This window comes from Anomaloglossus baeobatrachus, chromosome 10 (assembly GCF_048569485.1).
Source record: "Anomaloglossus baeobatrachus isolate aAnoBae1 chromosome 10, aAnoBae1.hap1, whole genome shotgun sequence".
Taxonomy (NCBI): Eukaryota; Metazoa; Chordata; class Amphibia; order Anura; family Aromobatidae; genus Anomaloglossus; species Anomaloglossus baeobatrachus.
Window position 1 is genome coordinate 85,604,917 of NC_134362.1, and position 24,698 is coordinate 85,629,614.

At 45.6% G+C, this 24,698-nt stretch overlaps 1 protein-coding gene across 4 annotated transcripts in view; it reads left to right on the top strand.

Moving 5' to 3' along the window:
- The window catches only part of ANO3 (anoctamin 3), a 680,216-nt gene that overhangs the window by 522,157 nt on the left and 133,361 nt on the right, over window positions 1-24,698 (top strand). For all 4 annotated transcript variants that reach the window (XM_075325490.1, XM_075325493.1, XM_075325491.1 and 1 more), the window contains one exon: window positions 3,576-3,636. In XM_075325490.1, coding sequence (XP_075181605.1) covers window positions 3,576-3,636 — 61 coding nt within the window. The remainder of the gene's footprint in view (window positions 1-3,575; window positions 3,637-24,698) is intronic.

The following is a 24,698-nucleotide window of genomic DNA, read 5'->3' on the forward strand; positions in this document are numbered from 1 at the left end:
GAGAGATAAGGTTAACTGTCGGGCTCTGCAATGTGAACAGAGTCCGACGCCGCTGCGGCACCCGAATGTAGACCTGAACACTGCATGACACCCTGCTCCTGACCATACCCGATCTTATACCCCCTCCCTCAACCCCAGGGGAGGGCCATGACAGGAGTGTGATAACACCAACAGATATAGACAAACAGGGGAAAACAAAACTCTATCTCACAGCACACTCACACAAAGGTATAAGACACTAAGAGGTAAGGCTGGAAACACATCTATGCGAGTAAAATCGGTCCGACTAGGCTGAAAAAAACTCGGCTGATTTTAGTTCACGTTAGGTCCGAGTGCAACGCAAGTGCGATGCTTTTTCTGAATAAATTAATGATTTTACTAGCGTGTGTAATGCATGTGTAATGCGTGTGTAATGCGTATTAATTACTATGTCATCTGCCATTCAGCGCTGTTACATGGCCGCTGACAGCAGACACAGACAGCCATGTAGCAGAGCTGAATGGCAGATGACAGCAGACACAGACAGAGCCGCACAATCAGAATGAACTCGGGTGAACTTCACCCGACTTCATTGTCATGCTGCGGCTCTGTCTGTGCCGCGTCCTGATTAGCGGTCACCTCCTGAGTGACTGAAGTTAGCAGCCCTCTCTCATAAACTCACCGATCCCCGGTGCCGCGCTGCACGGCAATCACACTGCTCCGGCGGCTTTTACTATTTTGAAAAAGCCGGCCGCTCATTAAACAATCTCGTATTCCCTGCTTTCCCCGCCCACAGGCGCCTATGATTGGTTGCAGTGAGACACGCCTCCACGCTGAGTGACAGGTGTCTCACTGCACCCAATCACAGCAGCCGGTGGGCGGGTCTATACTGTGCAGTGAAATAAATAAATAAATAATTTAAAAAAACGGCGTGCAGTCCCCCCAATTTTAATACCAGCCAGATAAAGCCATACGGCTGAAGGCTGGTATTCTCAGGATGGGGAGCCCCACGTTATGGGGAGCCCCCCAGCCTAACAATATCAGTCAGCAGCCGCCCAGAATTGCCGCATACATTATATGCGACAGTTCTGGGACTGTACCCGGCTCTTCCCGATTTACCTTGGTGCGTTGGCAAATCGGGGTAATAAGGAGTTAATGGCAGCCCATAGCTGCCACTAAATCCTAGATTAATCATGTCAGGCGTCTATGAGACACCTTCCATGATTAATCTGTAAGTTACAGTAAATAAACACACACACACATGAAAAAATCATTTATTAGAAATAAAAAACACAAACAAATTCCCTCATTACCAATTTAATAAGCCCCAAAAAGCCCTCCATGTCCGGCGTAGTCCACGGACCTCCAGCGTCGCTTCCAGCTTTGCTGCATGGAGGTGACCGGAGCTGCAGAAGACACCGCCGCTCCTGTCACCTCCACGCAGCAACTGAGGTGAGTAGCGCAATCAGCTGAGCTGTCACTGAGGTTACCCGGTGGCCGCCACTGGATCCAGCGGTGGCCGCGATTAACCTCAATGACACCTCAGCAGATCACACTACTCACCTCAGTTGCTGCGTGGAGGTGACAGGAGCGGCGGTGTCTTCTGTAGCTCCTGTCACCTCCATGCAGCACAGCTGGAAGCGACGCTGGAGGTCCGTGGATTACGCCGGACATGGAGGGCTTTTTGGGGCTTATTAAATTGGTAATGAGGGAATTTGTTTGTGTTTTTTATTTCTAATAAATGATTTTTTCATGTGTGTGTGTGTTTATTTACTGTAACTTACAGATTAATCATGGAGGGTGTCTCATAGACGCCTGACATGATTAATCTAGGATTTAGTGGCAGCTATGGGCTGCCATTAACTCCTTATTACCCCGATTTGTCAACGCACCAGGGTAAATCGGGAAGAGCCGGGTACAGTCCCAGAACTGTCGCATATAATGTATGCGGCAATTCTGGGCGGCTGCTGACTGATATTGTTAGGCTGGGGGGCTCCCCATAACGTGGGGCTCCCCATCCTGAGAATACCAGCCTTCAGCCGTATGGCTTTATCTGGCTGGTATTAAAATTGGGGGGGACCGCACGCCATTTTTTTTAATTATTTATTTATTTATTTCACTGCACAGTATAGACCCGCCCACTGGCTGCTGTGATTGGGTGCAGTGAGACACCTGTCACTCAGTGTGGAGGCGTGTCTCACTGCAACCAATCATAGGCGCCTGTGGGCGGGGAAAGCAGGGAATACGAGATTGTTTAATGAGCGGTCGGCTTTTTCACAATAGTGAAAGCCGCCGCAGCAGTGAGAAAGCCGTGCAGCGCCGCGCCGGGGATCGGGGAACGGTGAGTATGAGAGAGGAGTGGAAAATGACCGACAGACTGTGAGAGAGGGACAGAGATAGTGACAGACCGACAGAGAGAATAGAGACCGAGAGGGAGAAACCGACTGACAGAGAATAGTGATTGACAGACATTGAGACATCGCTCGTTTCCAGTGTTTTAGGAAACATGCAAGAAATGTATTTAGAAAATCGGATGTCACTAGGATGGTGTGAGTGCCCTCCCGTGACATCCGATTTTTTACACGCTCCCATAGACTTGCATTGGAGAGACTCGCAGTAGAAACTCGCAAAAAAGCAGCATGCTGCGATTTTTTTCTCAGTCCGATTTGGACTGAGAAAAAAATCGCAGATGAGAGCTGAATCATTCACTAACATGTGTCCGAGTCCAATGCGAGATTTTCTCGCATTGCTCTACTGCGAGAAACTCGCAAGTGAGAAGCAGCCCTAAGAAGGAAAATAAGAGCAGGGACAAAACAAGACAACAGAAGAACTCCACAACAATTCCAACCGCAAAACAACACAATCAACAGCAGGACTGGGACACAACACCACACAGACAGACACAGCATAAGACTATAGTTTAAGTGAGAAGACAAATTCCATCATCTAAAAAGGTGGGGAGTGTCTGTGATTAACCACAGCGTGTGATCCCAGGGGTAACCAGCAGGCTAGCAGAGTTTAACTCTTGCTAGTCTGACTATTAATGAGCACACAGCTGGTTGACGTCCGAGCCTGCCTGTGTAACTCAGAAGCACCAGAGAAGCCATAGTGTAGAGTGTCAGAATCTGTGCTTTAAACAGCGTCTGATACCACCATGACAGTCGGTGAGTTTTGAGCCGAAGTCCATGAGACATGTTTGCAGAAAACAAAGTCTATGCATGGGTACAAATCAATCTTTAATGAAGTGCAAGCTGACATATGGAATATATTTGGTCACTACAAACAACTACATAGGTGTCTATGTACAGAACTAATGACTTTGGGATATTTCCGTTCTATATAATTTCATTTTGTACAATGCTGTTGTTAAACTTTTAGACTAAATGACTTTCAGGTCTGGCACAAACTGTGTATTCTTACAAAGTAGAAATCTGTGGAGCAGTTAACGTACTGTACTTATAAGAACAACTCACCGCTGGGAAAATGAAATGACCAATTTAAAATTTTCTGTCACACCGTCAGCACAGAAATGTGTGTGGACACTGAGGACGCTGGCTATACTTCTGCTGGTCACATTTGTGCTTTTCTATTCTCAGGTCACTCACTTATTTGATAATGGAGGCACGGTGTTCTTTGCTATATTCATGGCAATATGGGGTAAGTCTGTTTTCGATTAAAGGTGTTTTCCCGTTTCATAAAATGTGGCGTAAATTTATGATTGATAGTATGAGCTCAGATTCCCACTTATCCCCAGTTTATTCTGTATATCTATGGCTGGCTCCTATTCTACAGTTGTTTCACTTAAAGGGGTTGTCCAATTGTGACTTGATGATTGGTGGGGCTCCGACCACTGAGAACAGCAGAACTTTTATAACCGTTGGAGCTGTAGTGTCTATGCTCAACCCCATCTATATTGTTTTCACATGGGATTCTTTCTGGCATTCCCAGAGAGAATAAATGGAGCAGTGACCTGTGACCCCATTTCATAACAAGGATCCTCGTTTGGAATAAAATTTTCCTTTCTACCGATTGGTGTCGGTCTCAGTGGTCATACCTCCATTGATCAGAAAGTTATCATTTGTTCTGCAGATTGATTGCACTGGATAAATTAAGCTTGACTAGAGTTTAGCATTAGAGATGAGCAGGCACTACCATGCTCGGGTGTTTGGTACTCATAACAAGTAGTTCGACACTCGGACGGGCTCGACTTGTGTACCGAGTATAATGCAAGTCAATGGGAAACTTCAGCATTTTTCAGTAAGATTTTCCAGAAAAGTGCTCAAATCCCCCATTGACATCCATTATGCTCAGTACACAAGTCGAACCTATCCAAGTGCCTGACAGTTCGTTATGAGTACTGAGCACCCGAGCATGGTAATGACCACTCATCACTAGTTGAGTACCGAGCATCTGAGCATGGTAGTGCTCCCTCATCACTATTTTCAAGTACTGAGCACCCGGGCATGATAGTGCTTGCTCATCACTAGTTACGAGTACCGAGCACCCGAGCATAATAGTGCTCGCTCATCACTAGTTATGAGTATCGAGCACACGAGCATGACAGTGCCTGCTCATCACTAGTTACGAGTACCAAGCACACGAGCATGACAGTGCCTGCTCATCACTAGTTATGAGTATCGAGCAGACGAGCATGACAGTGCCTGCTCATCACTAGTTACGAGTACCGAGCACCCGAGCATAATAGTGCTCGCTCATCACTAGTTACGAGTATCGAGCACATGAGCATGATAGTGCTCGCTCATCACTAGTTACGAGTACCAAGCACCCAAGCATGGTAGTGGCCGCTCATCACTAGTTACGAGTACCGAGCACCCGAGCATGATAGTGCTCCCTCATCACTAGTTATGAGTACCGAGCACCCAAGCATGGTAGTGCTCACTAATCACTAGTTATGAGTACTGAGCACCCAAGCTTGGTAGTGCATGCTCATCACTAGTTACGTGTGCCGAGCACCCGAGCATGGTAGTGCTTGCTCATCACTAGTTATGAGTACCAAGTTCCCGGGCATGGTAGTGCCCTCTCACCACTAGTTACGAGTACTGAGCATAGTAGTGCTCCTCATCACTAGTTACGAGTACCGAGCACCTTGGGATGGTAGTGCTCGCTCGTCAGTAGTTGCGAGTACTGAGCACCCGAGCATGGTAGTGCTCTCTCGTCACTAGTTACGAATATCGAGCACCAGAGCATGGTAGTGCCCGCTCATCACTAGTTATGAGTACCCAGCACTTGAGCATGGTAGTGCTCTCTCGTCACTAGTTACGAGTATCGAGCACCAGAGCATGGCAGTGCCCGCTCATCACTAGTTACGAGTACCCAGCACTTGAGCATGGTAGTGCTCGCTCATCACTAATTAGCATCCATCGTCACTCCAGCTCTAGTGAATCTACAACTCCCAGCATGACCTGTCAGTTACAAGCTGTGAGGTGACTGTCTTGGCATGTTTGGAGTAGAAGTTTAATAACAGCTGGAGAGACTAGATTAAACAGAGCAAGGAAGATTTTCAGGTATAAAAACATTGAAAAGTATGAAGCTTATGTCATAAGTTGGGCACGGCTTTAGTAAAGTTTGAGAAACAATACTCGGCCTTTCATTGTTTCTCCTAAAACAGATGTTGATGAACCTGTTTTTCATTACACGAGGAGAGACTGGTACACTGTCAATAACACGGTGTGGCAATATTAATCACCTTCCTAGCCCACTGTGACTTGAGTTTGTCCCAGGGCATTCCTTACCGCAGGGAAAAAACTGTATGTGAATAATATAATAGTGTACTATTAATAGATAACCACCCATCTTCTAAGTGTGATCCCGGCCTACATGTATCATTACATCAAGCTCTTGAATTTATGATTACTGCGGTTAATAGAGTCTACATTGGCTCTCTCTGCTGTTGTGTGTTGGTGCTACTTGCATTTAGAGTACTTTCTTATCAAAAGAAATAAAAATGTAGACGGTAACAAGATGCAGGGAAGCGATATACTGGCTAAATATTTTGGTAAGTGAGGAATCAGTATTCAAATTGCTGTTATTATTCAGTGTTACAAGTATATAATAAATATTCTGGATTATCATCATAAATTATATGATGCTTCATTCTAAGCATAGATAACGCTCAGCCTGGAACGGAACACGAACTCATAAATGCCACCATAAAATATCTTGGCTATATAATCAGGAAAGTCTATCTAATTGGTTAGCCTCAGTCAGTCCATTAATATTGATTTTGTTTTTCGGTAAAACATAGCTAACAATCCAAGAAAATATCGACTAGTGTAATGTATCATTGTATATTTCTAAAGTCTGTTGCCATAATGACCTCTAGACCTCACCAGTGAACAATTGCTCAAAGAACCCCATCTGCTATGGGGGTCTCAGAGAGCTGGAGCTCTAAGAACAACCTGAGAGTGCAGCAGATAAATGTTCAGTGCCTGAGGATGTGAATCAATATCTCACTGAAAACAAAAAACACTTTCAAAATTTTGACAAGACTGAGTTTCATAGAACATTTTTTTTCACCCATAACAAGAAAGTAAGGTTAATAATATAACTTTCATTACAAATCTTCAATTTTACTCAAATTAGTTGATGCAAGAAGTGAATAAACCCAACATCAAAAATTTCTACATGTAGTACAGCTAGTATTTTGTATGACCTCCATGATTATTAAGCATAGAACCAAGTCTTCTAAGCAGGGAACGAACAAGCTGGCGACATGTTGCAACATCTGTCTTTTTCAATTTTTCAAGAGCAACCTCTTTTAGAGATTAGATACTGGATGGTGAGTGATGACAACTTGTATCTTCAGAATTCCCCTTAGCTGTCTGGTTGGGTTCAGATCAGGAGACACTTGGCCACCAAATCACTTGCACCCTGTTCTTCAGAAAAACAACAGGAGCCCTAGGTGTGTGTTTGGGATCATTCTTATGTGGGAAAAGTGCACATGTGTACAAAGGCCACAGAGTGATGGTAGCATCTTCTCTTTCAATATAGAGCAAAACAACTGTGAATTCATGATTAGAGATCAGCGGACTTGTTGAAGTTTGGTTTGGTGGGTTCAGCCAGACTTCAGATAAAGTTCTGTTCTGGACTCGACTTGACCCAAGCCTCATTGCGATTCTCACTCGATTTGATGTTCATACGTAAAGCACGCAAACTCCAAACTCGAACACTGATTTTCTTTGTAAAGTCTGTGTTCAGTGCAAACACCGAACTTTACTGTTCGGGTTTGCTATTCATGATACCATCAATGAAATGTAGCTCCCCAAGACCTGCAGCCCTTATGCAATCTCAAGGACACTGCCACCACTATGTTTCACTGCAGAACAAATGCATTTTTTTTCATACCCCTCACCTTTGTGATACCATACAGTTTTGAACCCATGAGTTCTAAAACAAAATTATCTTAGTCTCATTCCAAAGTAGACTTCATATTATGCAGAATCAGTCCTGGCAAATTGTAGGCTGGCTTTGTTTGTGCATGGGCTTTAGCAGAAGCGTTTTACCTTTTGAAAGTCATAAAAATAAACTCCTCCCAAAAAATTGATAATTTTTTATTTTTTTCTATTTCACTTCACTAGGATTTTTTTTCCATATTTATACTACATTTAAGACAAAAAGTCATCCCTTTCATGGGTATGTAGAAAGAAAAATGAGAAAAGAAATTGGAAGGAAAAAATAAAGAAAAAAAGGAAAATGTCCATTGCTCGAAGAGATTAAATTAGACTTATTTTTTTCTAGTCCCATAAAACTTTTAATGACCATTATATACTGCTGTTACTTTATTTTTCTGGAGGAAACACTAAGAATTATCAAAAATAAATAAATAGTTGCAGTCAATGTGGATTAGGATACATCAGTGGTGCACTGCTAATAGTTGCCGACCGCAAGGCTATTATGGGGCCTTGTAGACCAATGTCACAATTTCAATGATATCTACATATTTAGGAGCCATCTGTAATGTGGCGCGTGGGGTGGCAGTGTGGCGCCCCTGACCTGGTCAGGCGCCACTGAGTACTGCACCCATGCCGGGACAGTGCTTTCAGGTAATTCCAAAGGCCGGAATAGGGTGTGTACGCACAGACACATAGCAACCAGGTCTCTCACACCTTAGAGGGGACCCTTGGGCAGACCCAAGAGGGGTTTTTCGGATGGAGGGGAGAGGCTGGAAGCTAAGGTGGCAGCGGCTGTAAGGCAAGTAGGAGGAGCTAGCCAGTCTGGTAGCAGGAGGTGCAAAAAGAGGGTTGCGGAGAAGAGACACGTGCTGACACGCTAGTCAGACCCTGCACGTGTAGTAGCCGTTAGTGGGGGAGAACGGTTACCAGCAAGTCAGTCAGAAAGACGCTGAAGAAGTCAGATGTTCGAGTACGGACACTCCTGGTGACTAGGCACGCATGGGCAACAGGTCCCTAGAGTAGACGTCCATTTATTGATCTGCTAAACCTGCCGGTGAGGGGAACCACAAGTCCCACACCAACCAACTAGAGTCCGAGCCTCAGCAGCAACGAGGGGGCCCATAAGGAGGATCGAACAAAGAGCCATCTTCCTTGGTCCATGCTGCCGGCAAACGGTCCAAAAAGGGGAGAAAAAGCAGTAGCAACTTCCCTGGATGAACTCCACGGTACTTAAAGTCAGGGGTCATCCGAAACAAGAAGTGCTAGGAAGGCGAGTTAATGGTTACCCTTAGACCGGCTTAAAGGATACCTGGTCCCTCCTGGTTAATCTCAGCATCACCCGGGTTCCTCACAGAACATCTGACAGTGAGTAAAGCACAGTTGAAAGACATCTTGGACTGAGACTGAGTTATTTTGGGACCTGATGTTCCACACACCCGAGCCCCTGGGGCCAGCCTCACTCACGGGAGGCCATACCATCCGACTGCAGACCCCATCAGCCCCAGACGCTCGTTAAACCTTAAACCTACAGTGGCGGTCACCCATAACCCTGACCGCAAACCGTAAGTGGCATCATGACTCCCATGTAAATAAACCTGCAAATCAAAAAAGTCAGTTGAGCCTCTGTTAGGAGTCTCAACACAGAAACTAGCCAGATATCCCTCCGGGAAGGACCTAGCCAAGGAGTGTCTCTTTTTAGGAGACCACCATAACCACCATATTAAGTGGCCCTTTTAGTCAATATCCAACTCTTTGACAAGTTTAAAGATATGACAAGGGAAATACCAAGGCCAGGTATTCATCCACAGACAGCTGTTTCGGGGTATTGCCCCTCATCAGTGTGGAGTAGGATTCTGGCCAGATGGGAGCAATGCCTAGTAGACCAACAAGACAAAACAATCACTGATCTCGGGGAGACCAGCCAGAGAAAACACTGCTGGCAGCCAACGACGGCCGTCAATACAGTGAAATCCTAGGTGCATTGCCCCCTGGGAAATATACAAATCGAAAAAGTCAGTGGAGCCTCTGAAACTAACCAGATCAGTGATTGTTTTGTCTTGTTGGTCTACTAGGCATTGCTCCCACCTGGCCAGAATCCTACTCCCCACTGATGAGGGGCAATACCCCGAAACAGCTTTCTGTGGATGGATACCTGGCCTTGGTATTTCCCTTGTCATATCCCTAAACTTGTCAAAGAGTTGGATATTGACTAAAAGGGCCACTTAATATGGTGATTATGGTGGTCTCCTAAAAAGAGCCACTCCTTAGCTAGGTCCTTCCCGGAGGGATATCTGGCTAGTTTCTGTGTTGAGACTCCACTGACTTTTTTGATTTGAATATTTCCCAGGGGGCAATGCACCTAGGATTTCACTGTATTGAGCGCCCTCGTTGGCTGCCGGCAGTGTTTTCTCTGGCTGGTCTCCCCGAGATCAGTGATTGTTTTGTCATGTAAATAAACCTGACATACCTGTGACCAGAGATACCAACGAGTGGAGACCCTGTGGCGTCCCTGAAGGTAGAGTGGAGTCCCTGGGGCGATCGCTGCAGGTGGGCGACACAGCAGCTGTGGGCGAAGTCTGCTTTACTTGCGCCCCGTCACATTAACTGAAAGAAGAGATCCTGGCTGGGTGTGTGGATTTGTGTTAAGGACAGGAGGCAATACGCTTTTGGAGGATACATGATGCCGATAGCTTTGGCTGGCAAGGACCAGATGTTAACCAGTGCATTGATGTAGACCACCAGTTCTTTATAAACCATGTTTTACTTAACAGCCATTTAATGACAAATATGTTCATTAGATAGCAGGTACACAACTTCTCGCATGCTCCTTCATCAACATTGAGCATCCCTACGCGTAGTCTCTTTACTCTTTCCACTTCACTTGTTGCTTCTTCCATAGGTCTCACTTGCTTCACCACCACTCCCCCTAACAGTACAGTCCATAAAAGTCATCTTTTTCACCCACAGTTTGGTGTCTTATCTCTATCCTAGAAGACAGATTTGCCATGGCTGGACTTAGCTTCTAGCTTCCTGACTCTTAAGGAACTACTGCCCGGAGCACTAACATCATCTCACATTTTTGTTCATCCTGGCCCATTACCTTTAGGAGTTATAAACTGGGTGCCATGAAGATAGGCGTCCTGTCCCAGAACCCATCTCCTTTCAACCTCTTGGTCACTCGGTCAATCCCATGACCCATCTCCAATGAATCACTCTGTACCTCGGTCAACTGTCTCTCTATATTCTAGATCTAGTTATCATCTGCCTTTGTCTCCTCTTACTCAAGAGACATCTGACTAATCAGACCTTAAGTCTATCTCTGTCACACTCTGGGCCTTTATCTGACATTCTACAGGAAACCATTGCTGTCCCTGCATGCTAGCCCCTCCCATTATGGGCTAGCTCAAAACATTAACCCTCACTGCTCCTCCTTTCAGGAAAAACACAATTCACATTCCACATAATTAACAGTTAACACATTACAATTTACATATTATATATTATATAATGCATGATGATGCATGATTAGTGCAATAAGCTGGGATGATGTACTAAGTAATAGAAGTACACAAAGCAAATGGGAGACTTTTATGAGCATCCTGAATAGGGTTTGTGCAGAAAATATACCCTATGGGAACAAACATGCTAGAAATAGGAGGAAACCCCTATGGCTAAATAGATCTGTAAGGGAAGCAATAAAAGAAAAACAGAAAGCCTTAAAAGAATTAAAGAGGGTAGGTAGTGATGAGACATTATATAATTATAGAAAATTAAATAAAATATGTAAAAAGCAAATTAAGTTAGCTAAGTTTGAGACAGAGAGACTCATTGCGAGAGAAAGTAAAAATAATCCTAAAATATTCTTTAACTACATAAACAGTAAAAAACTGAAAAGCGATAGTGTTGGCCCCCTTAAAAATAGTCTTGGTGAAATGGTGGAAGGGGATGAGGGTAAAGCCAACCTGCTGAATGACTTTTTTTCTACGGTTTTTATACAAGAAAATGCCATGGCAGATGACATGACCAGTGATACCATAAATTCACCCTTGAATATTACCTGCTTAACCCAGCAGGAAGTACGCCGCCGCCTTGAAATCACTAAGGTTGACAAATCTCCGGGCCCGGATGGCATACACCCCAGAGTACTACAGGAATTGAGTTCTGTGATAGATAGACCATTATTTTTAATCTTCTCAGATTCCTTAATAACAGGGTCGGTACCGCAGGACTGGCGCATAGCAAATGTGGTGCCAATATTCAAAAAGGGGACAAAAACTGAGCCGGGAAATTATAGGCCGGTAAGTTTAACCTCTACGGTTGGTAAAATCCTTGAGGCTTTCTTGAGAGATGCTATACTGGAGTATCTCAAGAAAAATAACTTTATGACAGAGTATCAACATGGGTTTATGAGGGATCGATCCTGTCAAACTAATTTGATCAGCTTCTATGAAGAGGTAAGTTCAAGCCTGGACCAGGGAAATGCAGTGGATGTTGTGTATATGGACTTTTCAAAAGCTTTTGATACAGTGCCACACAAAAGGTTGGTACATAAAATGAGAATAATGGGGATAGGGGAAAATATGTGTAATTGGGTTAAAAACTGGCTCAGTGATAGGAAACAAAGGGTGGTTATTAATGGTACGTACTCGGACTGGGTCTCAGTTCATAGTGGGGTACCACAGGGGTCAGTATTGGGCCCGCTTCTTTTCAACATATTTATAAATGACCTTGTTGGGGGCATGCGGAGTAGAATTTCAATATTTGCAGATGATACTAAACTCTGCAGAGTAATCAATACAGAGGAGGATAATTTTATATTACAGGGAGATTTATGTAAATTGGAGGATTGGGCTGAGAAGTGGCAATTGAAGTTTAATGTAGATAAATGTAAGGTCATGCACTTGGGTAGAGGAAATAACATTTATGATTATGTACTTAATTGTAGAACACTGGGTAAAACAGACACAGAAAAAGACTTGGGTGTATGGGTGGATGGTAAACTTCACTTTAGTGGACAGTGTCAGGCAGCTGCTGCCAAGGCTAATAAAATAATGGGATGTATTAAAAGAGGTATAAGTGTTCATGAAAAAAATATAGTTCTACCTCTGTACAAGTCACTAGTGCGACCGCACTTAGAATACTGTGTACAATTCTGGTCACCGATATATAAGAAGGACATAGCTGAACTGGAGAGGGTGCAGAGAAGAGCCACCAAGATTATTAGAGGAATGGGTGGGCTGCAATACCAAGACAGGTTATTAAACTTGGGGTTATTTAGTTTGGAAAAAAGAAGGCTTAGGGGGGATCTAATCACAATGTATAAATATATGAGGGGACAGTACAGAGACCTTTCCAAAGATCTTTTTACACCTAGGCCTGCGACTGGAACACGGGGGCATCCGCTACGTCTTGAGGAAAGAAGGTTTAATCATAATCACAGACGAGGATTCTTTACTGTACGAGCAGTGAGACTATGGAACTCTCTGCCGCATGATGTTGTAATGAGTGATTCACTACTAACATTTAAGCAGAGCCTGGATGCCTTTCTTGAATAATTTAATATAACCAGTTATGTATATTAGATTTTATGACAGGGTATTGATCCAGGGAACTAGTCTGATTGCCGGATGTGGAGTCAGGAAGGAAATTTTTTCCCCATTGGAACTTGTTTGCCACATTGGGGTTTTTTGCCTTCCTCTGGATCAACATGTTAGGCTACGGGTTGAACTAGATGGACTTAGAGTCTCCCTTCAACCTTAAAAACTATGATACTATGATACTATGATACTATGTAATACACATTACACCATACAACAACAATGATGTCTTCAAGGGGGAATGTGGGCAGCATGTCCATCTTTTTACAAATCCACCATTCAGCTTGTGTTTCAGAGTCTTAGGGGTACTTTGCACACTACGACATCGCAAGCCAATGCTGCGATGCCGAGTGCGATGGTCCCCGCCCCTGTCGCAGCAGCGATATATGGTGATAGCTGGCGTAGCGAAAATTATCGCTACGCCAGCTTCACATGCACTCACCTTGCCCTGCAACGTCGCTCTGGCCGGCGACCCGCCTCCTTATTAAGGGGCGGGCCGTGCTGCGTCATAGCGACGTCACACGGCAGGCGGCCAATAGAAGCGGAGGGGCGGAGATGAGCGGGACGTAAACATCCCGCCCACCTCCTTCCTTTCGCATAGCCAGCATGAGCCGCGGTGAAGCAGGTAGGAGATGTTCCTTGCTCCTGCGACTTCACACACAGCGATGTGTGCTGCCGCAGGAATGAGGAACAACATCTGACCGTCGCAGCAAGGTAATTATGGTTTTTGCCAACGCTACACCTATGACACGATTATGACACTTTTGCGCTCGTTAATCGTATCATCTAGGCTTTACACACTACGATGTCGAGAGCGACGCAGTAAGTGCGTCACTTTCGACATGACCCCACCAACATCGCACCTGCGATGTCGTAGTGTGCAAAGCCCGCCTTAAGGCGGCTTTGCACGTTGCAACATCGCACGTGCGATGTCGGTGGGGTCAAATCGAAAGTGACGCACATCCGGCGCCACTTTCGACATCGTAGTGTGTAAATCCTAGATGATAAGATTAATGAGCGCAAAAGCGTCGTTATCGTATCCTCGGTGTAGGCTCCGACTTTTTCAAAATTACGCTGCCGCGACAGGTACGATGTTGTTCCTCATTCCTGCGGTAGCACACATCGCTGTGTGTGAAGCCGCAGGAGCGAGGAACATCACCTTACCTGCCGCCGGTGACTATATGGAAGGAAGAAGGTGGGATGTTTACATCCTGCTCATTTCCGTCCCTCCACTTTGATTGGCCGCCTGCCGTGTGACGTCACTGTGACGTTGTACGACCCGCCCCCTTAGGAAGGAGGCGGGACGCCGGCCAGAGCGACGTCGCAGGACAGGTGAGTGTATGTGAAGCTGGCATAGCGATAATGTTCACTACGCCAGGAATCACAAGATATCGCTGCTGGGACGGGGGCGGGGACTATCGCGTGCGACATCGCAGCATCGGCTTGTGATGTCGCAACGTGCAAAGCCCGCCTTAGAGCAGCAGGTGCAATTGTGGCACTAGATCATGGAGCCCCAGACCTTCACTGCACAGATTGGAGCAGCATAACAGGGTAATGGGGCAAGGGGAATAGTTTAATTTTTTTTATATGATACTGTGTAGGGGGCTGTGGTGGCCCCTACTATATGGGGTTATGTGTACTGTCTGTGGGGCTGTGAATGGATCATATTGTGTGTCTGGGGGTGATAGGGAGATAACTGCTAGGTTATCATATTTTGGAGGAAGGATACTGTGAAAGCATCATAATGTCAGAAGCCCTTGAAAAAATCACACTGTTTGGTGGGGCTGTGAGGGCCCTCATATTGTATTGGAGAACTGTTGGGGGCCATCATACGGTGTGTGGGTGCCTTGATACCGTGTCTAGTGCTGTAGGGACCATCATACTATGTGGGAAGTTATGGAGCAATTATACTGTGGGAGTCACTGTGAGGCCACAATACTTTGTTGGAGGCTGTGGGGATATCATACTATTGATAGAACACTGGGAGCCTCTTAACCTGTGTGGGGGTACTGTGGGGGTGCCACTGTGAAGTTGCCACTTTGTAAGCATCACACTGTGTGGCGGGGTTTGGGGATCATATCTTATTGGGTGTTAGCGTTGGCGCCATAAGGTGTACGTGCGTGTGTGTGTGTGTGTGTGTGTGTGTGTGTGTGTGTGTGTGTGTGCGTGTGCGTGTGCGTGTGTGTGTGTGTGTGAAGGAACTGTGGTGGCTTAATACTGTCTGGTGGGTATCACTGTGGGACATTCACAATGTGTGAGATGGAACTGTTGTGAAATCATAGTGTGTGGTAGGCATTGAGGCAACAACATACTGCGCTGAGGGCACTGCGGGCTCATCATACTATGGGTATGGGTGTACTCTGGGTGGAATTCACTATAGAGGCATCAAACTGTGTGGAGGGCATTTTTGAGGCATCATATTCTATAAGGGTCATGAAAGGGGTATCATAGTGGGTGAAAGCACTAAAGGGCAATTCATCAAGACCAAAAATTCTCTTCATGATCTTGATGAGGGAGTGTATTGGAGCAAATGCTCCTAAATCATTGCGCCTCCTAAACAAACAGGTGAGGCACATAGTTATGTGGCAAACACCATTGTTCTTCATGACATTCATGAGCTGGATCGCCACATGCTGTCATGCCCCCCTTTGCGCAAAAAAAGGCATCTTTTAAAAAATGTTGATGAATGGTCCCCCCAAAGGGGTTTCATTAGGGGCAAAAGTAATGTGTAACTGTAACACCCCGGGGTCGAGGGGGTTTTCACCCGACACATCGCCGGGCCAGTTTCGTGACCCCGAGACGTACAGTAGGGAAGGAAGGTGGTGAACAGGAGGCAGGATGGAGGATGGGGGTGGTAGTGACGGTTAGGAAAGTCTTTTATGATCGTGACGCTACCTGTGGTCCGTGGCCAGAGATGGGCTGCCGCTGCGGGTGCTGCTCTCCTGGGCTGATGGTAATGGTCGCAGCTGAGATGGTGTCGTTCCCCACAGGCGGAGTGGGGTTACCCCGGGGAGGATGATGGAGGACGGATGGGGGTGGTGGTAGTACCCATTGGTGCAGCAGCGCTGGGTGACGGTGTCGGTAAAGGAGAGGCAGAGACATGGGCTGTGGTTCCAGGTATTTTACTCACAGGTAGTTCAGGCGCTGCCTCAGAGTACCGATCTCTGCCACAATGAGCTGCAGCCGATCCCAAATCTGTGGAAGGTCAGGTCTGGTATGTCAGTCTATGGACCCTTCCTCCTTTGATGCGCTAAGTATCAGATCCCCATAGTATGAAGCACTTGGGCATCCCAGTGTCAGTAAAGTGTCCCATTCTGTATTATAGCGCGGTTCCGATGTGGGCCGGTTGAGGATCAGCCCCAGATCCTATATGCTATTTTGCTGCAGACTTGGTGGGACAGGCCCAGTGACTTTTCTAGCCATTCCCTCAACCCTTTCAGAGTTAGTAGACAACGTGAAGTATGCCTGCCCTAGGGTTCTGTACCCCGACAGCGCCAGTCCTGTGGAAGCAGCCGCCTACTTCTTCCCAGTGACCGTGTTGAACGGCTTGGCCCTCAGAGCTGCTCGCGGCATGTCCGTTCTGCTCTGTGTCTGAAACTGTTCTCCTCTAGTTTGTTGTGTTGTGTTGTGTGTTCCAAGCTGTTGCCCCCAGCTGCTGCCACCTGCTGGTTCACTACTCTCACTAGGTTAACCTGCTTTCCCCACTGTGTGCTCCTGACTCCCCCTAGTGGTTGCTTCTCCTTGACCCTAAGTCCCCGGTTCCAGTGGATCAGGGAGCCCCTGATGTGGTGGCATCTTGTAAACCCAACCGCTGTAGTGACCCCCTACTGTGACCCGACCCTGGCCCGGTCCCCATTGGGGCGGGCAACCCACTGCAACTTTGTGTATGCGTTAGTGAAACCGGTACCGACCTTCCTTGGACCCAGGATAAGTACTACACCCAAATGGAGGTGCAGTACCCTGTGGCGCCTGAAACCGCAGGGGTGCCACATAACCGCTATAATACATGTCCCTCTCCCTGTCTTTTAAAGTTCTGAGTTATGCCGTTTTGTTACTATGCCACAACCCTGCCGAATATTTTTGAAGAGGAAGGAATGGGGCCAAATTAGGAGTTTTGCTATGGGGCCCCATGATTTCTATGTACACACCTGGTATAGATGTATTACATTCTGTTTCTGGTTGTAGTTTTAGCTGAATAGTTATAATTACATATATTTCGGCCATACAGTAATGGTGAAGTGCATCATGGAGTTCTTGGAGTCTGTCTGAATGCTCTTACTTCCTTGACCTTTTTCTATTTTTCAGTTTTATCACGTAATACAATCACATCACAAGCCACAAAAATACAAGTCGCCTTTTCTATCTACTTCAAAAAAAACATTTGATAAGAAATCATTTTCTACACATGTCAGAACTACTTAAAGGGGATGACCACAAGGTCAAGGCTGCTGAAGACTGTGGTATATCTCATCTACCTGTGTTGTGGTGAAAGGTTACAATTTGTCTCCCTTCAGCGCCCTGCTCTGTATTTCATATGTCATCTTTATATATAATGCAATGTTTGCACTGTATAGTGGCCTGACACAATAGACATAGATAGATATTTTTTGTTAACACATTTTATTATAGTTAAGAATAGTTAGTTACTATCCCAGGCAACATCAGGTAATACAGCTAATTGTATATAAAACTCCACACAATTAGTATACAGGTAAGGCCATGTGACTTACATCAGCCTGTCCAGGAGTCTGTAATAACAGATCTATTCCCAGCTCCATTGACTTTAATGTAAGCAGGTCTTTGGCAAATAACTGTAAAGCACAGGGTTAAAGTTTCCCCTCAAAACATAGTCTATGACGTTCCCTGAGTCACATGAGGTATGACGCCCTGGCCTATCAGGTCGTCACAAGGGTGCCGTGCAATATGCCCTTCTGCATGGTACCCGCTCCTCCTTGGTTACGGGTCCTGTCCCTTTGGTGTTGCTATGAACAGGTATACACAAATCCTGAGGAACACTCTGCACCACACCCACAAGACACCCATTGGGCAGCCTGAGGGGAATAGGGCCGCCCAGATGGAGGGATGGTAGAAGGAGGGCCAGAAGTGTGAGGAATAGAGAGAGGAGTAGTTGGAGAGAAGTGCCAGTGAGCAGTGACAGGAAAGGTCACGCTGCGGAGCTGGGTAACTGTAACCGTCCCAGGTGCTAGACGTTGGTCTGGCCTGATGGAGCTGGAACCCCGGTCGCAGGGGGTAGTGACAGAGGGCACGGTACTGCCACGGAGGGCAGACCGGCGGCCTTGTGCTACAACCGGGCAGGGGCCAGGGTATGACGGGGTACGCGGACCCTAGGCTGGGAAGTAGCTTCACGTAGCCCAGTAATTCACCCGACGGGAACGGAATCTTCATGAACCGCTCTCCACCCGCTCCAAAATCGGGGTACCAGCGCAATGAAATTATCCAGAAAATCCCAAGCGTGAACCCTGAGAGCAAGCTCACTCTGCTAGCCACACAGGTGAGCGGGATACGAGTAGTTCTAGGCGAAAGGGATCCACCAAGTGTAAACACGGTTCTGAGGGACAAGGCTTCAGACCAATCAGCAACGCCAAAAGGGCACAGACTCAACGTATTCAGACTAAGGGGTACTTTACACGCTGCGACATCGCATGGCCGATATGTGGTGAATGCTGCCGTAGTGAACATTATCGCTACGGCAGCGTCACATGCACATACCTGCTCTGCGTCGTCGCTGTGACCGGCGAACCGCCTCCTTTCTAAGGGGGCGGTTCGTTCAGCGTCACAGCAGATTCACTGAACCGCCGCCCAATAGAAAAGGAGGGGAGGAGATGAGCAGCCGGAACATGTCGCCCACTTCCTTCCTCCTTTATGTTTATCATTCCAGCTGCGTCACACATAGCGATGTGTGCTGCCGCTGGAATGACAAACAACATTGTACCTGCAGCAGCACCGATATTATGGAAATGAACGACGTGTCAACGAGCAATGATTTTGCACGTTTTTGCGCTCGTTGATCGTCGCTCATTTGTTTTACACGCTGCGATGTCGCTACCAGCGCCGGATGTGCGTCACTAACGATGTGACCCCGATGATATATCGGCAGCGATGTCGCAGCGTGTAAAGTACCCCTTAGGCTGCAGGGCATTCAAGACTTTGATTTACCTGGTGTCAGTGTCAGCATCTCTGGACTGTGTGAGTATGTTGTGCCCCTTTGCTCCCAACGGGTCCCCAGCCTGCCAGCACCGAGCCCCGGTACACCCTCCCCTGCCCACGGAGGGGTTAACATCAATTGCTGCCATTTCATCGCTCCCGAGCGCTCCCCTCTTCCCTAAACGCAGCAGCGGTGGTATCCCAATTTTTACCACGAACCGTGGGTGGCGTCATGAACATTATCCAATCCACCCCTTTCATCCCCCCCTTTTTATTTTCGAAATGCCGTGCGACCCCGCCTCGGGTCCGGAGACCCTTCGAGCCACTGCGGATCCGGATCCGAGCAGCCCGTCGGCTGTCGCGGGGGCGGCACATACAGTGCTGGCCAAAAGTATTGGCACCCCTGCAATTCTGTCAGATAATACTCAGTTTCTTCTTGAAAATGATTGCAATCACAAATTCTTTGGTATTATTATCTTCATTTATTTTGCTTGCAATGAAAAAACACAAAAGAGAATGAAACAAAAATCAAATCATTGATTATTTCACACAAAACTCCAAAAATGGGCCAGACAAAGTATTGGCACCCTTAGCCTAATACTTGGTTGCACAACCTTTAGCCAAAATAACTGCGAACAACCGCTTCCGGTAACCATCAATGAGTTTCTTACAATGCTCTGTAGGAATTTTAGACCATTCTTCTTTGGCAAACTACTCCAGGTCCCTTAGATTTGAAGGGTGCCTTCTCCAAACTGCCATTTTGAGATCTTTCCATGGGTGTTCTATGGGATTCAGGTCTGGACTCATTGCTGGCCACTTTAGTAGTCTCCAGTGCTTTCTCTCAAACCATTTTCTAGTGCTTTTTGAAGTGTGTTTTGGGTCATTGTCCTGCTGGAAGACCCACGACCTCTGAGGGAGACCCAGCTTTCTCACACTGGGCCCTACATTATGCTGCAAAATTTGTTGGTAGTCTTCAGACTTCATAATGCCATGCACACGGTCAAGCAGTCCAGTGCCAGAGGCAGCAAAGCAACCCCAAAACATCAGGGAACCTCCGCCATGTTTGACTATAGGGACCGTGTTGTTTTCTTTGAATGCCACTTTTTTTTCCTGTAAACTCTATGTTGATGGCTTTTCCCAAAAAGCTCTACTTTTGTCTCATCTGACCAGAGAACATTCTTCCAAAACGTTTTAGGCTTTCTCAGGTAAGTTTTGGCAAATTCCAGCCTGGCTTTTTTATGTCTCGGGGTAAGAAGTGGGGTCTTCCTGGGTATCCTACCATACAGTCCCTTTTCATTCAGACGCTGATGGATAGTACAGGTTGACACTGTTGTATCCTTGGACTGCAGGGCAGCTTGAACTTGTTTGGATGTTAGTCGAGGTTCTTTATCCACCATCTGCACAATCTTGTGTTGAAATCTCTCGTCAATTTTTCTTTTCCTTCCACATCTAGGGAGGTTAGCCACAGTGCCATGGGCTTTACACTTCTTGATGACACTGCGCACCGTAGACACAGGAACTTTCAGGTCTTTGGAGATGGACTTGTAGCCTTGAGATTGCTCATGCTTCCTCACAATTTGGATTCTCAAGTCATCAGACAGTTCTTTGGTCTTTTTTCTTTTCTCCATGCTCAATGTGGTACACACAAGGACACAGGACAGAGGTTGAGTCAACTTTAATCCATGTCAACTGCTGCAAGTGTGATTTAGTTATTGCCAACACCTGTTAGGTGCCACAGGTAAGTTACAGGTGCTGCTAATTACACAAATTACAGAAGCATCACATGATTTTTCAAACAGTGCCAATACTTTTGTCCACCCCCTTTTTATGTTTGGTGTGGAATTATATCCAATTTGGATTTTTGACATATTTTTTTTTTTTTCATTGAAGACAAATTTAAATGAAGATAATAATACCAAAGAATTTGTGATTGCAATCATTTTCAGGAAGAAACGGAGTATTCTCTGACAGGATTGCAGGGGTGCCAATACTTTTGGCCAGCACTGTATGTCCACTAAAGGAATTTGCACCATCGTATGTACAATCACAAAATTTTTGCACAGACACCCCATTTGACTCAGGGAACGTTATAGACTACGTTTTGAGGGGAGATTTTAACCCCGCGTTTTACAGTTATTCGCCAAAAAGCTGCTTACATTCAAGTCAATGGAACCTGGAGCCACAATGCAGCTGAAACTTCAGAAGAATGCGCAGCCACGCCCTTGAATGGAATGTTGGCATGTCACAATTAAGCCAGGGAAAGAAACAGACAGACAGGGAAAGAGACAAGCAGCCAGGGAAAGAGACAAGCAGTAAGGGAAAGAGACAGGCAGACAGACACAGACAGAGACAGACAGACAAAGACACAGATAGACAGACACAGAGAGACAAAGAGACAGGAAAAGAGACAGATACGGAAAGAGACAGATAGGAAAAGACAGGGAAATAGACAGAAAGGGAAAGAGACTGAGAGAGGTAGACAGGGAAAGAGATAAAGAAACAGACAGGGAAAGAGATGGAGAGACAGACAGGTAAAGAGATAGATAGACAAATAGGGAAAAAGATAGAGAGACAAACAGGGAAAGAGATGGACAGTGAAAGAGACAGATAAAGAGATACAGACAGACAGAGAAACAGACAGAGACTGGGAGAAAAACAGTGAGACAGCTACTATCCTGGGCAATGCCGGGTGCTACAGCAAGTGTATATATATATATATATATATATATATATATACAGTGCCTACAAGTAGTATTCAACCCCCTGCAGATTTAGCAGGTTTGATAAGATTCAAATAAGTTAGAGCCTGCAAACTTCAAACAAGAGCAGGATTTATTAACAGATGCATAAATCTTACAAACCAACAAGTTATGTTGCTCAGTTAAATTTTAATAAATTTTCAACATAAAAGTGTGGGTCAATTATTATTCAACCCCTAGGTTTAATATTTTGTGGAATAACCCTTGTTTGCAATTACAGCTAATAATTGTCTTTTATAAGACCTGATCAGGCCGGCACAGGTCTCTGGAGTTATCTTGGCCCACTCCTCCATGCAGATCTTCTCCAAGTTATCTAGGTTCTTTGGGTGTCTCATGTGGACTTTAATCTTGAGCTCCTTCCACAAGTTTTCAATTGGGTTAAGGTCAGGAGACTGACTAGGCCACTGCAACACCTTGATTTTTTCCCTCTTGAACCAGGCCTTGGTTTTCTTGGCGGTGCGCTTTGGGTCGTTGTCTCGTTGGAAGATGAAATGACGACCCATCTTAAGATCCTTGATGGAGGAGCAGAGGTTCTTGGCCAAAATCTCCAGGTAGGCCGTGCTATCCATCTTCCCATGGATGCAGACCAGATGGCCAGGCCCCTTGGCTGAGAAATAGCCCCACAGCATGATGCTGCCACCACCATGCTTGACTGTAGGGATGGTATTCTTGGGGTCGTATGCAGTGCCATCCAGTCTCCAAACGTCACGTGTGTGGTTGGCACCAAAGATCTCGATCTTGGTCTCATCAGACCAGAGAACCTTGAACCAGTCTGTCTCAGAGTCCTCCAAGTGATCATAAGCAAACTGTAGATGAGCCTTGACATGACGCTTTGAAAGTAAAGGTACCTTACGGGCTCGTCTGGAACGAAGACCATTGCGGTGGAGTACGTTACTTATGGTATTGACTGAAACCAATGTGCCCACTGCCATGAGATCTTCCCGGAGCTCCTTCCTTGTTGTCCTTGGGTTAGCCTTGACTCTTCGGACAAGCCTGGCCTCGGCACGGGTGGAAACTTTCAAAGGCTGTCCAGGCCGTGGAAGGCTAACAGTAGTTCCATAAGCCTTCCACTTCCGGATGATGCTCCCAACAGTGGAGACAGGTAGGCCCAACTCCTTGGAAACGGTTTTGTACCCCTTGACAGCCTTGTGACCCTCCACGATCTTGTCTCTGATGGCCTTGGAATGCTCCTTTGTCTTTCCCATGTTGACCAAGTATGAGTGCTGTTCACAAGTTTGGGGAGGGTCCTAATTTGTCAGAAAAGGCTGGAAAAAGAGATAATTAATCCAAACATGTGAAGCTCATTGTTCTTTGTGCCTGAAATACTTCTTAATACTTTAGGGGAACCAAACAGAATTCTTGAGGTTTGAGGGGTTGAATAATAAATGACCCTCTGACTAAACTTTTCACAATTTAAAAATAAAATAAAAAAAGAAATAACATTCTTTTTTGCTGCAGTGCATTTCACACCCCCAGGCTGATCTACAGTCCAAATGTCACAATGCCAAGTTAATTCCGAATGTGTAAACCTGCTAAATCTGCAGGGGGTTGAATACTACTTGTAGGCACTGTATATATATATATATATATATATATATATATATATATATACACACAGTGTATACATATATATATATATATATATATATATATATATATATACAGTTAGGTCCAGAAATATTTGGACAGTGACACAAGTTTTGTTATTTTAGCTGTTTACAAAAACATGTTCAGAAATACAATTATATATATAATATGGGCTGAAAGTGCACACTCAAAGCTGCAATATGAGAGTTTTCACATCCAAATCGGAGAAAGGGTTTAGGAATCATAGCTCTGTAATGCATAGCCTCCTCTTTTTCAAGGGACCAAAAGTAATTGGACAAGGGACGCTAAGGGCTGCAATTAACTCTGAAGGCGTCTCCCTCGTTAACCTGTAATCAATGAAGTAGTTAAAAGGTCTGGGGTTGATTACAGGTGTGTGGTTTTGCATTTGGAAGCTGTTGCTGTGACCAGACAACATGCGGTCTAAGGAACTCTCAATTGAGGTGAAGCAGAACATCCTGAGGCTGAAAAAAAAGAAAAAATCCATCAGAGAGATAGCAGACATGCTTGGAGTAGCAAAATCAACAGTCGGGTACATTCTGAGAAAAAAGGAATTGACTGGTGAGCTTGGGAACTCAAAAAGGCCTGGGCGTCCACGGATGACAACAGTGGTGGATGATCGCCGCATACTTTCTTTGGTGAAGAAGAACCCGTTCACAACATCAACTGAAGTCCAGAACACTCTCAGTGAAGTAGGTGTATCTGTCTCTAAGTCAACAGTAAAGAGAAGACTCCATGAAAGTAAATACAAAGGGTTCACATCTAGATGCAAACCATTCATCAATTCCAAAAATAGACAGGCCAGAGTTAAATTTGCTGAAAAACACCTCATGAAGCCAGCTCAGTTCTGGAAAAGTATTCTATGGACAGATGAGACCAAGATCAACCTGTACCAGAATGATGGGAAGAAAAAAGTTTGGAGAAGAAAGGGAACGGCACATGATCCAAGGCACACCACATCCTCTGTAAAACATGGTGGAGGCAACGTGATGGCATGGGCATGCATGGCTTTCAATGGCACTGGGTCACTTGTGTTTATTGATGACATAACAGCAGACAAGAGTAGCCGGATGAATTCTGAAGTGTACCGGGATATACTTTCAGCCCAGATTCAGCCAAATGCCGCAAAGTTGATCGGACGGCGCTTCATAGTACAGATGGACAATGACCCCAAGCATACA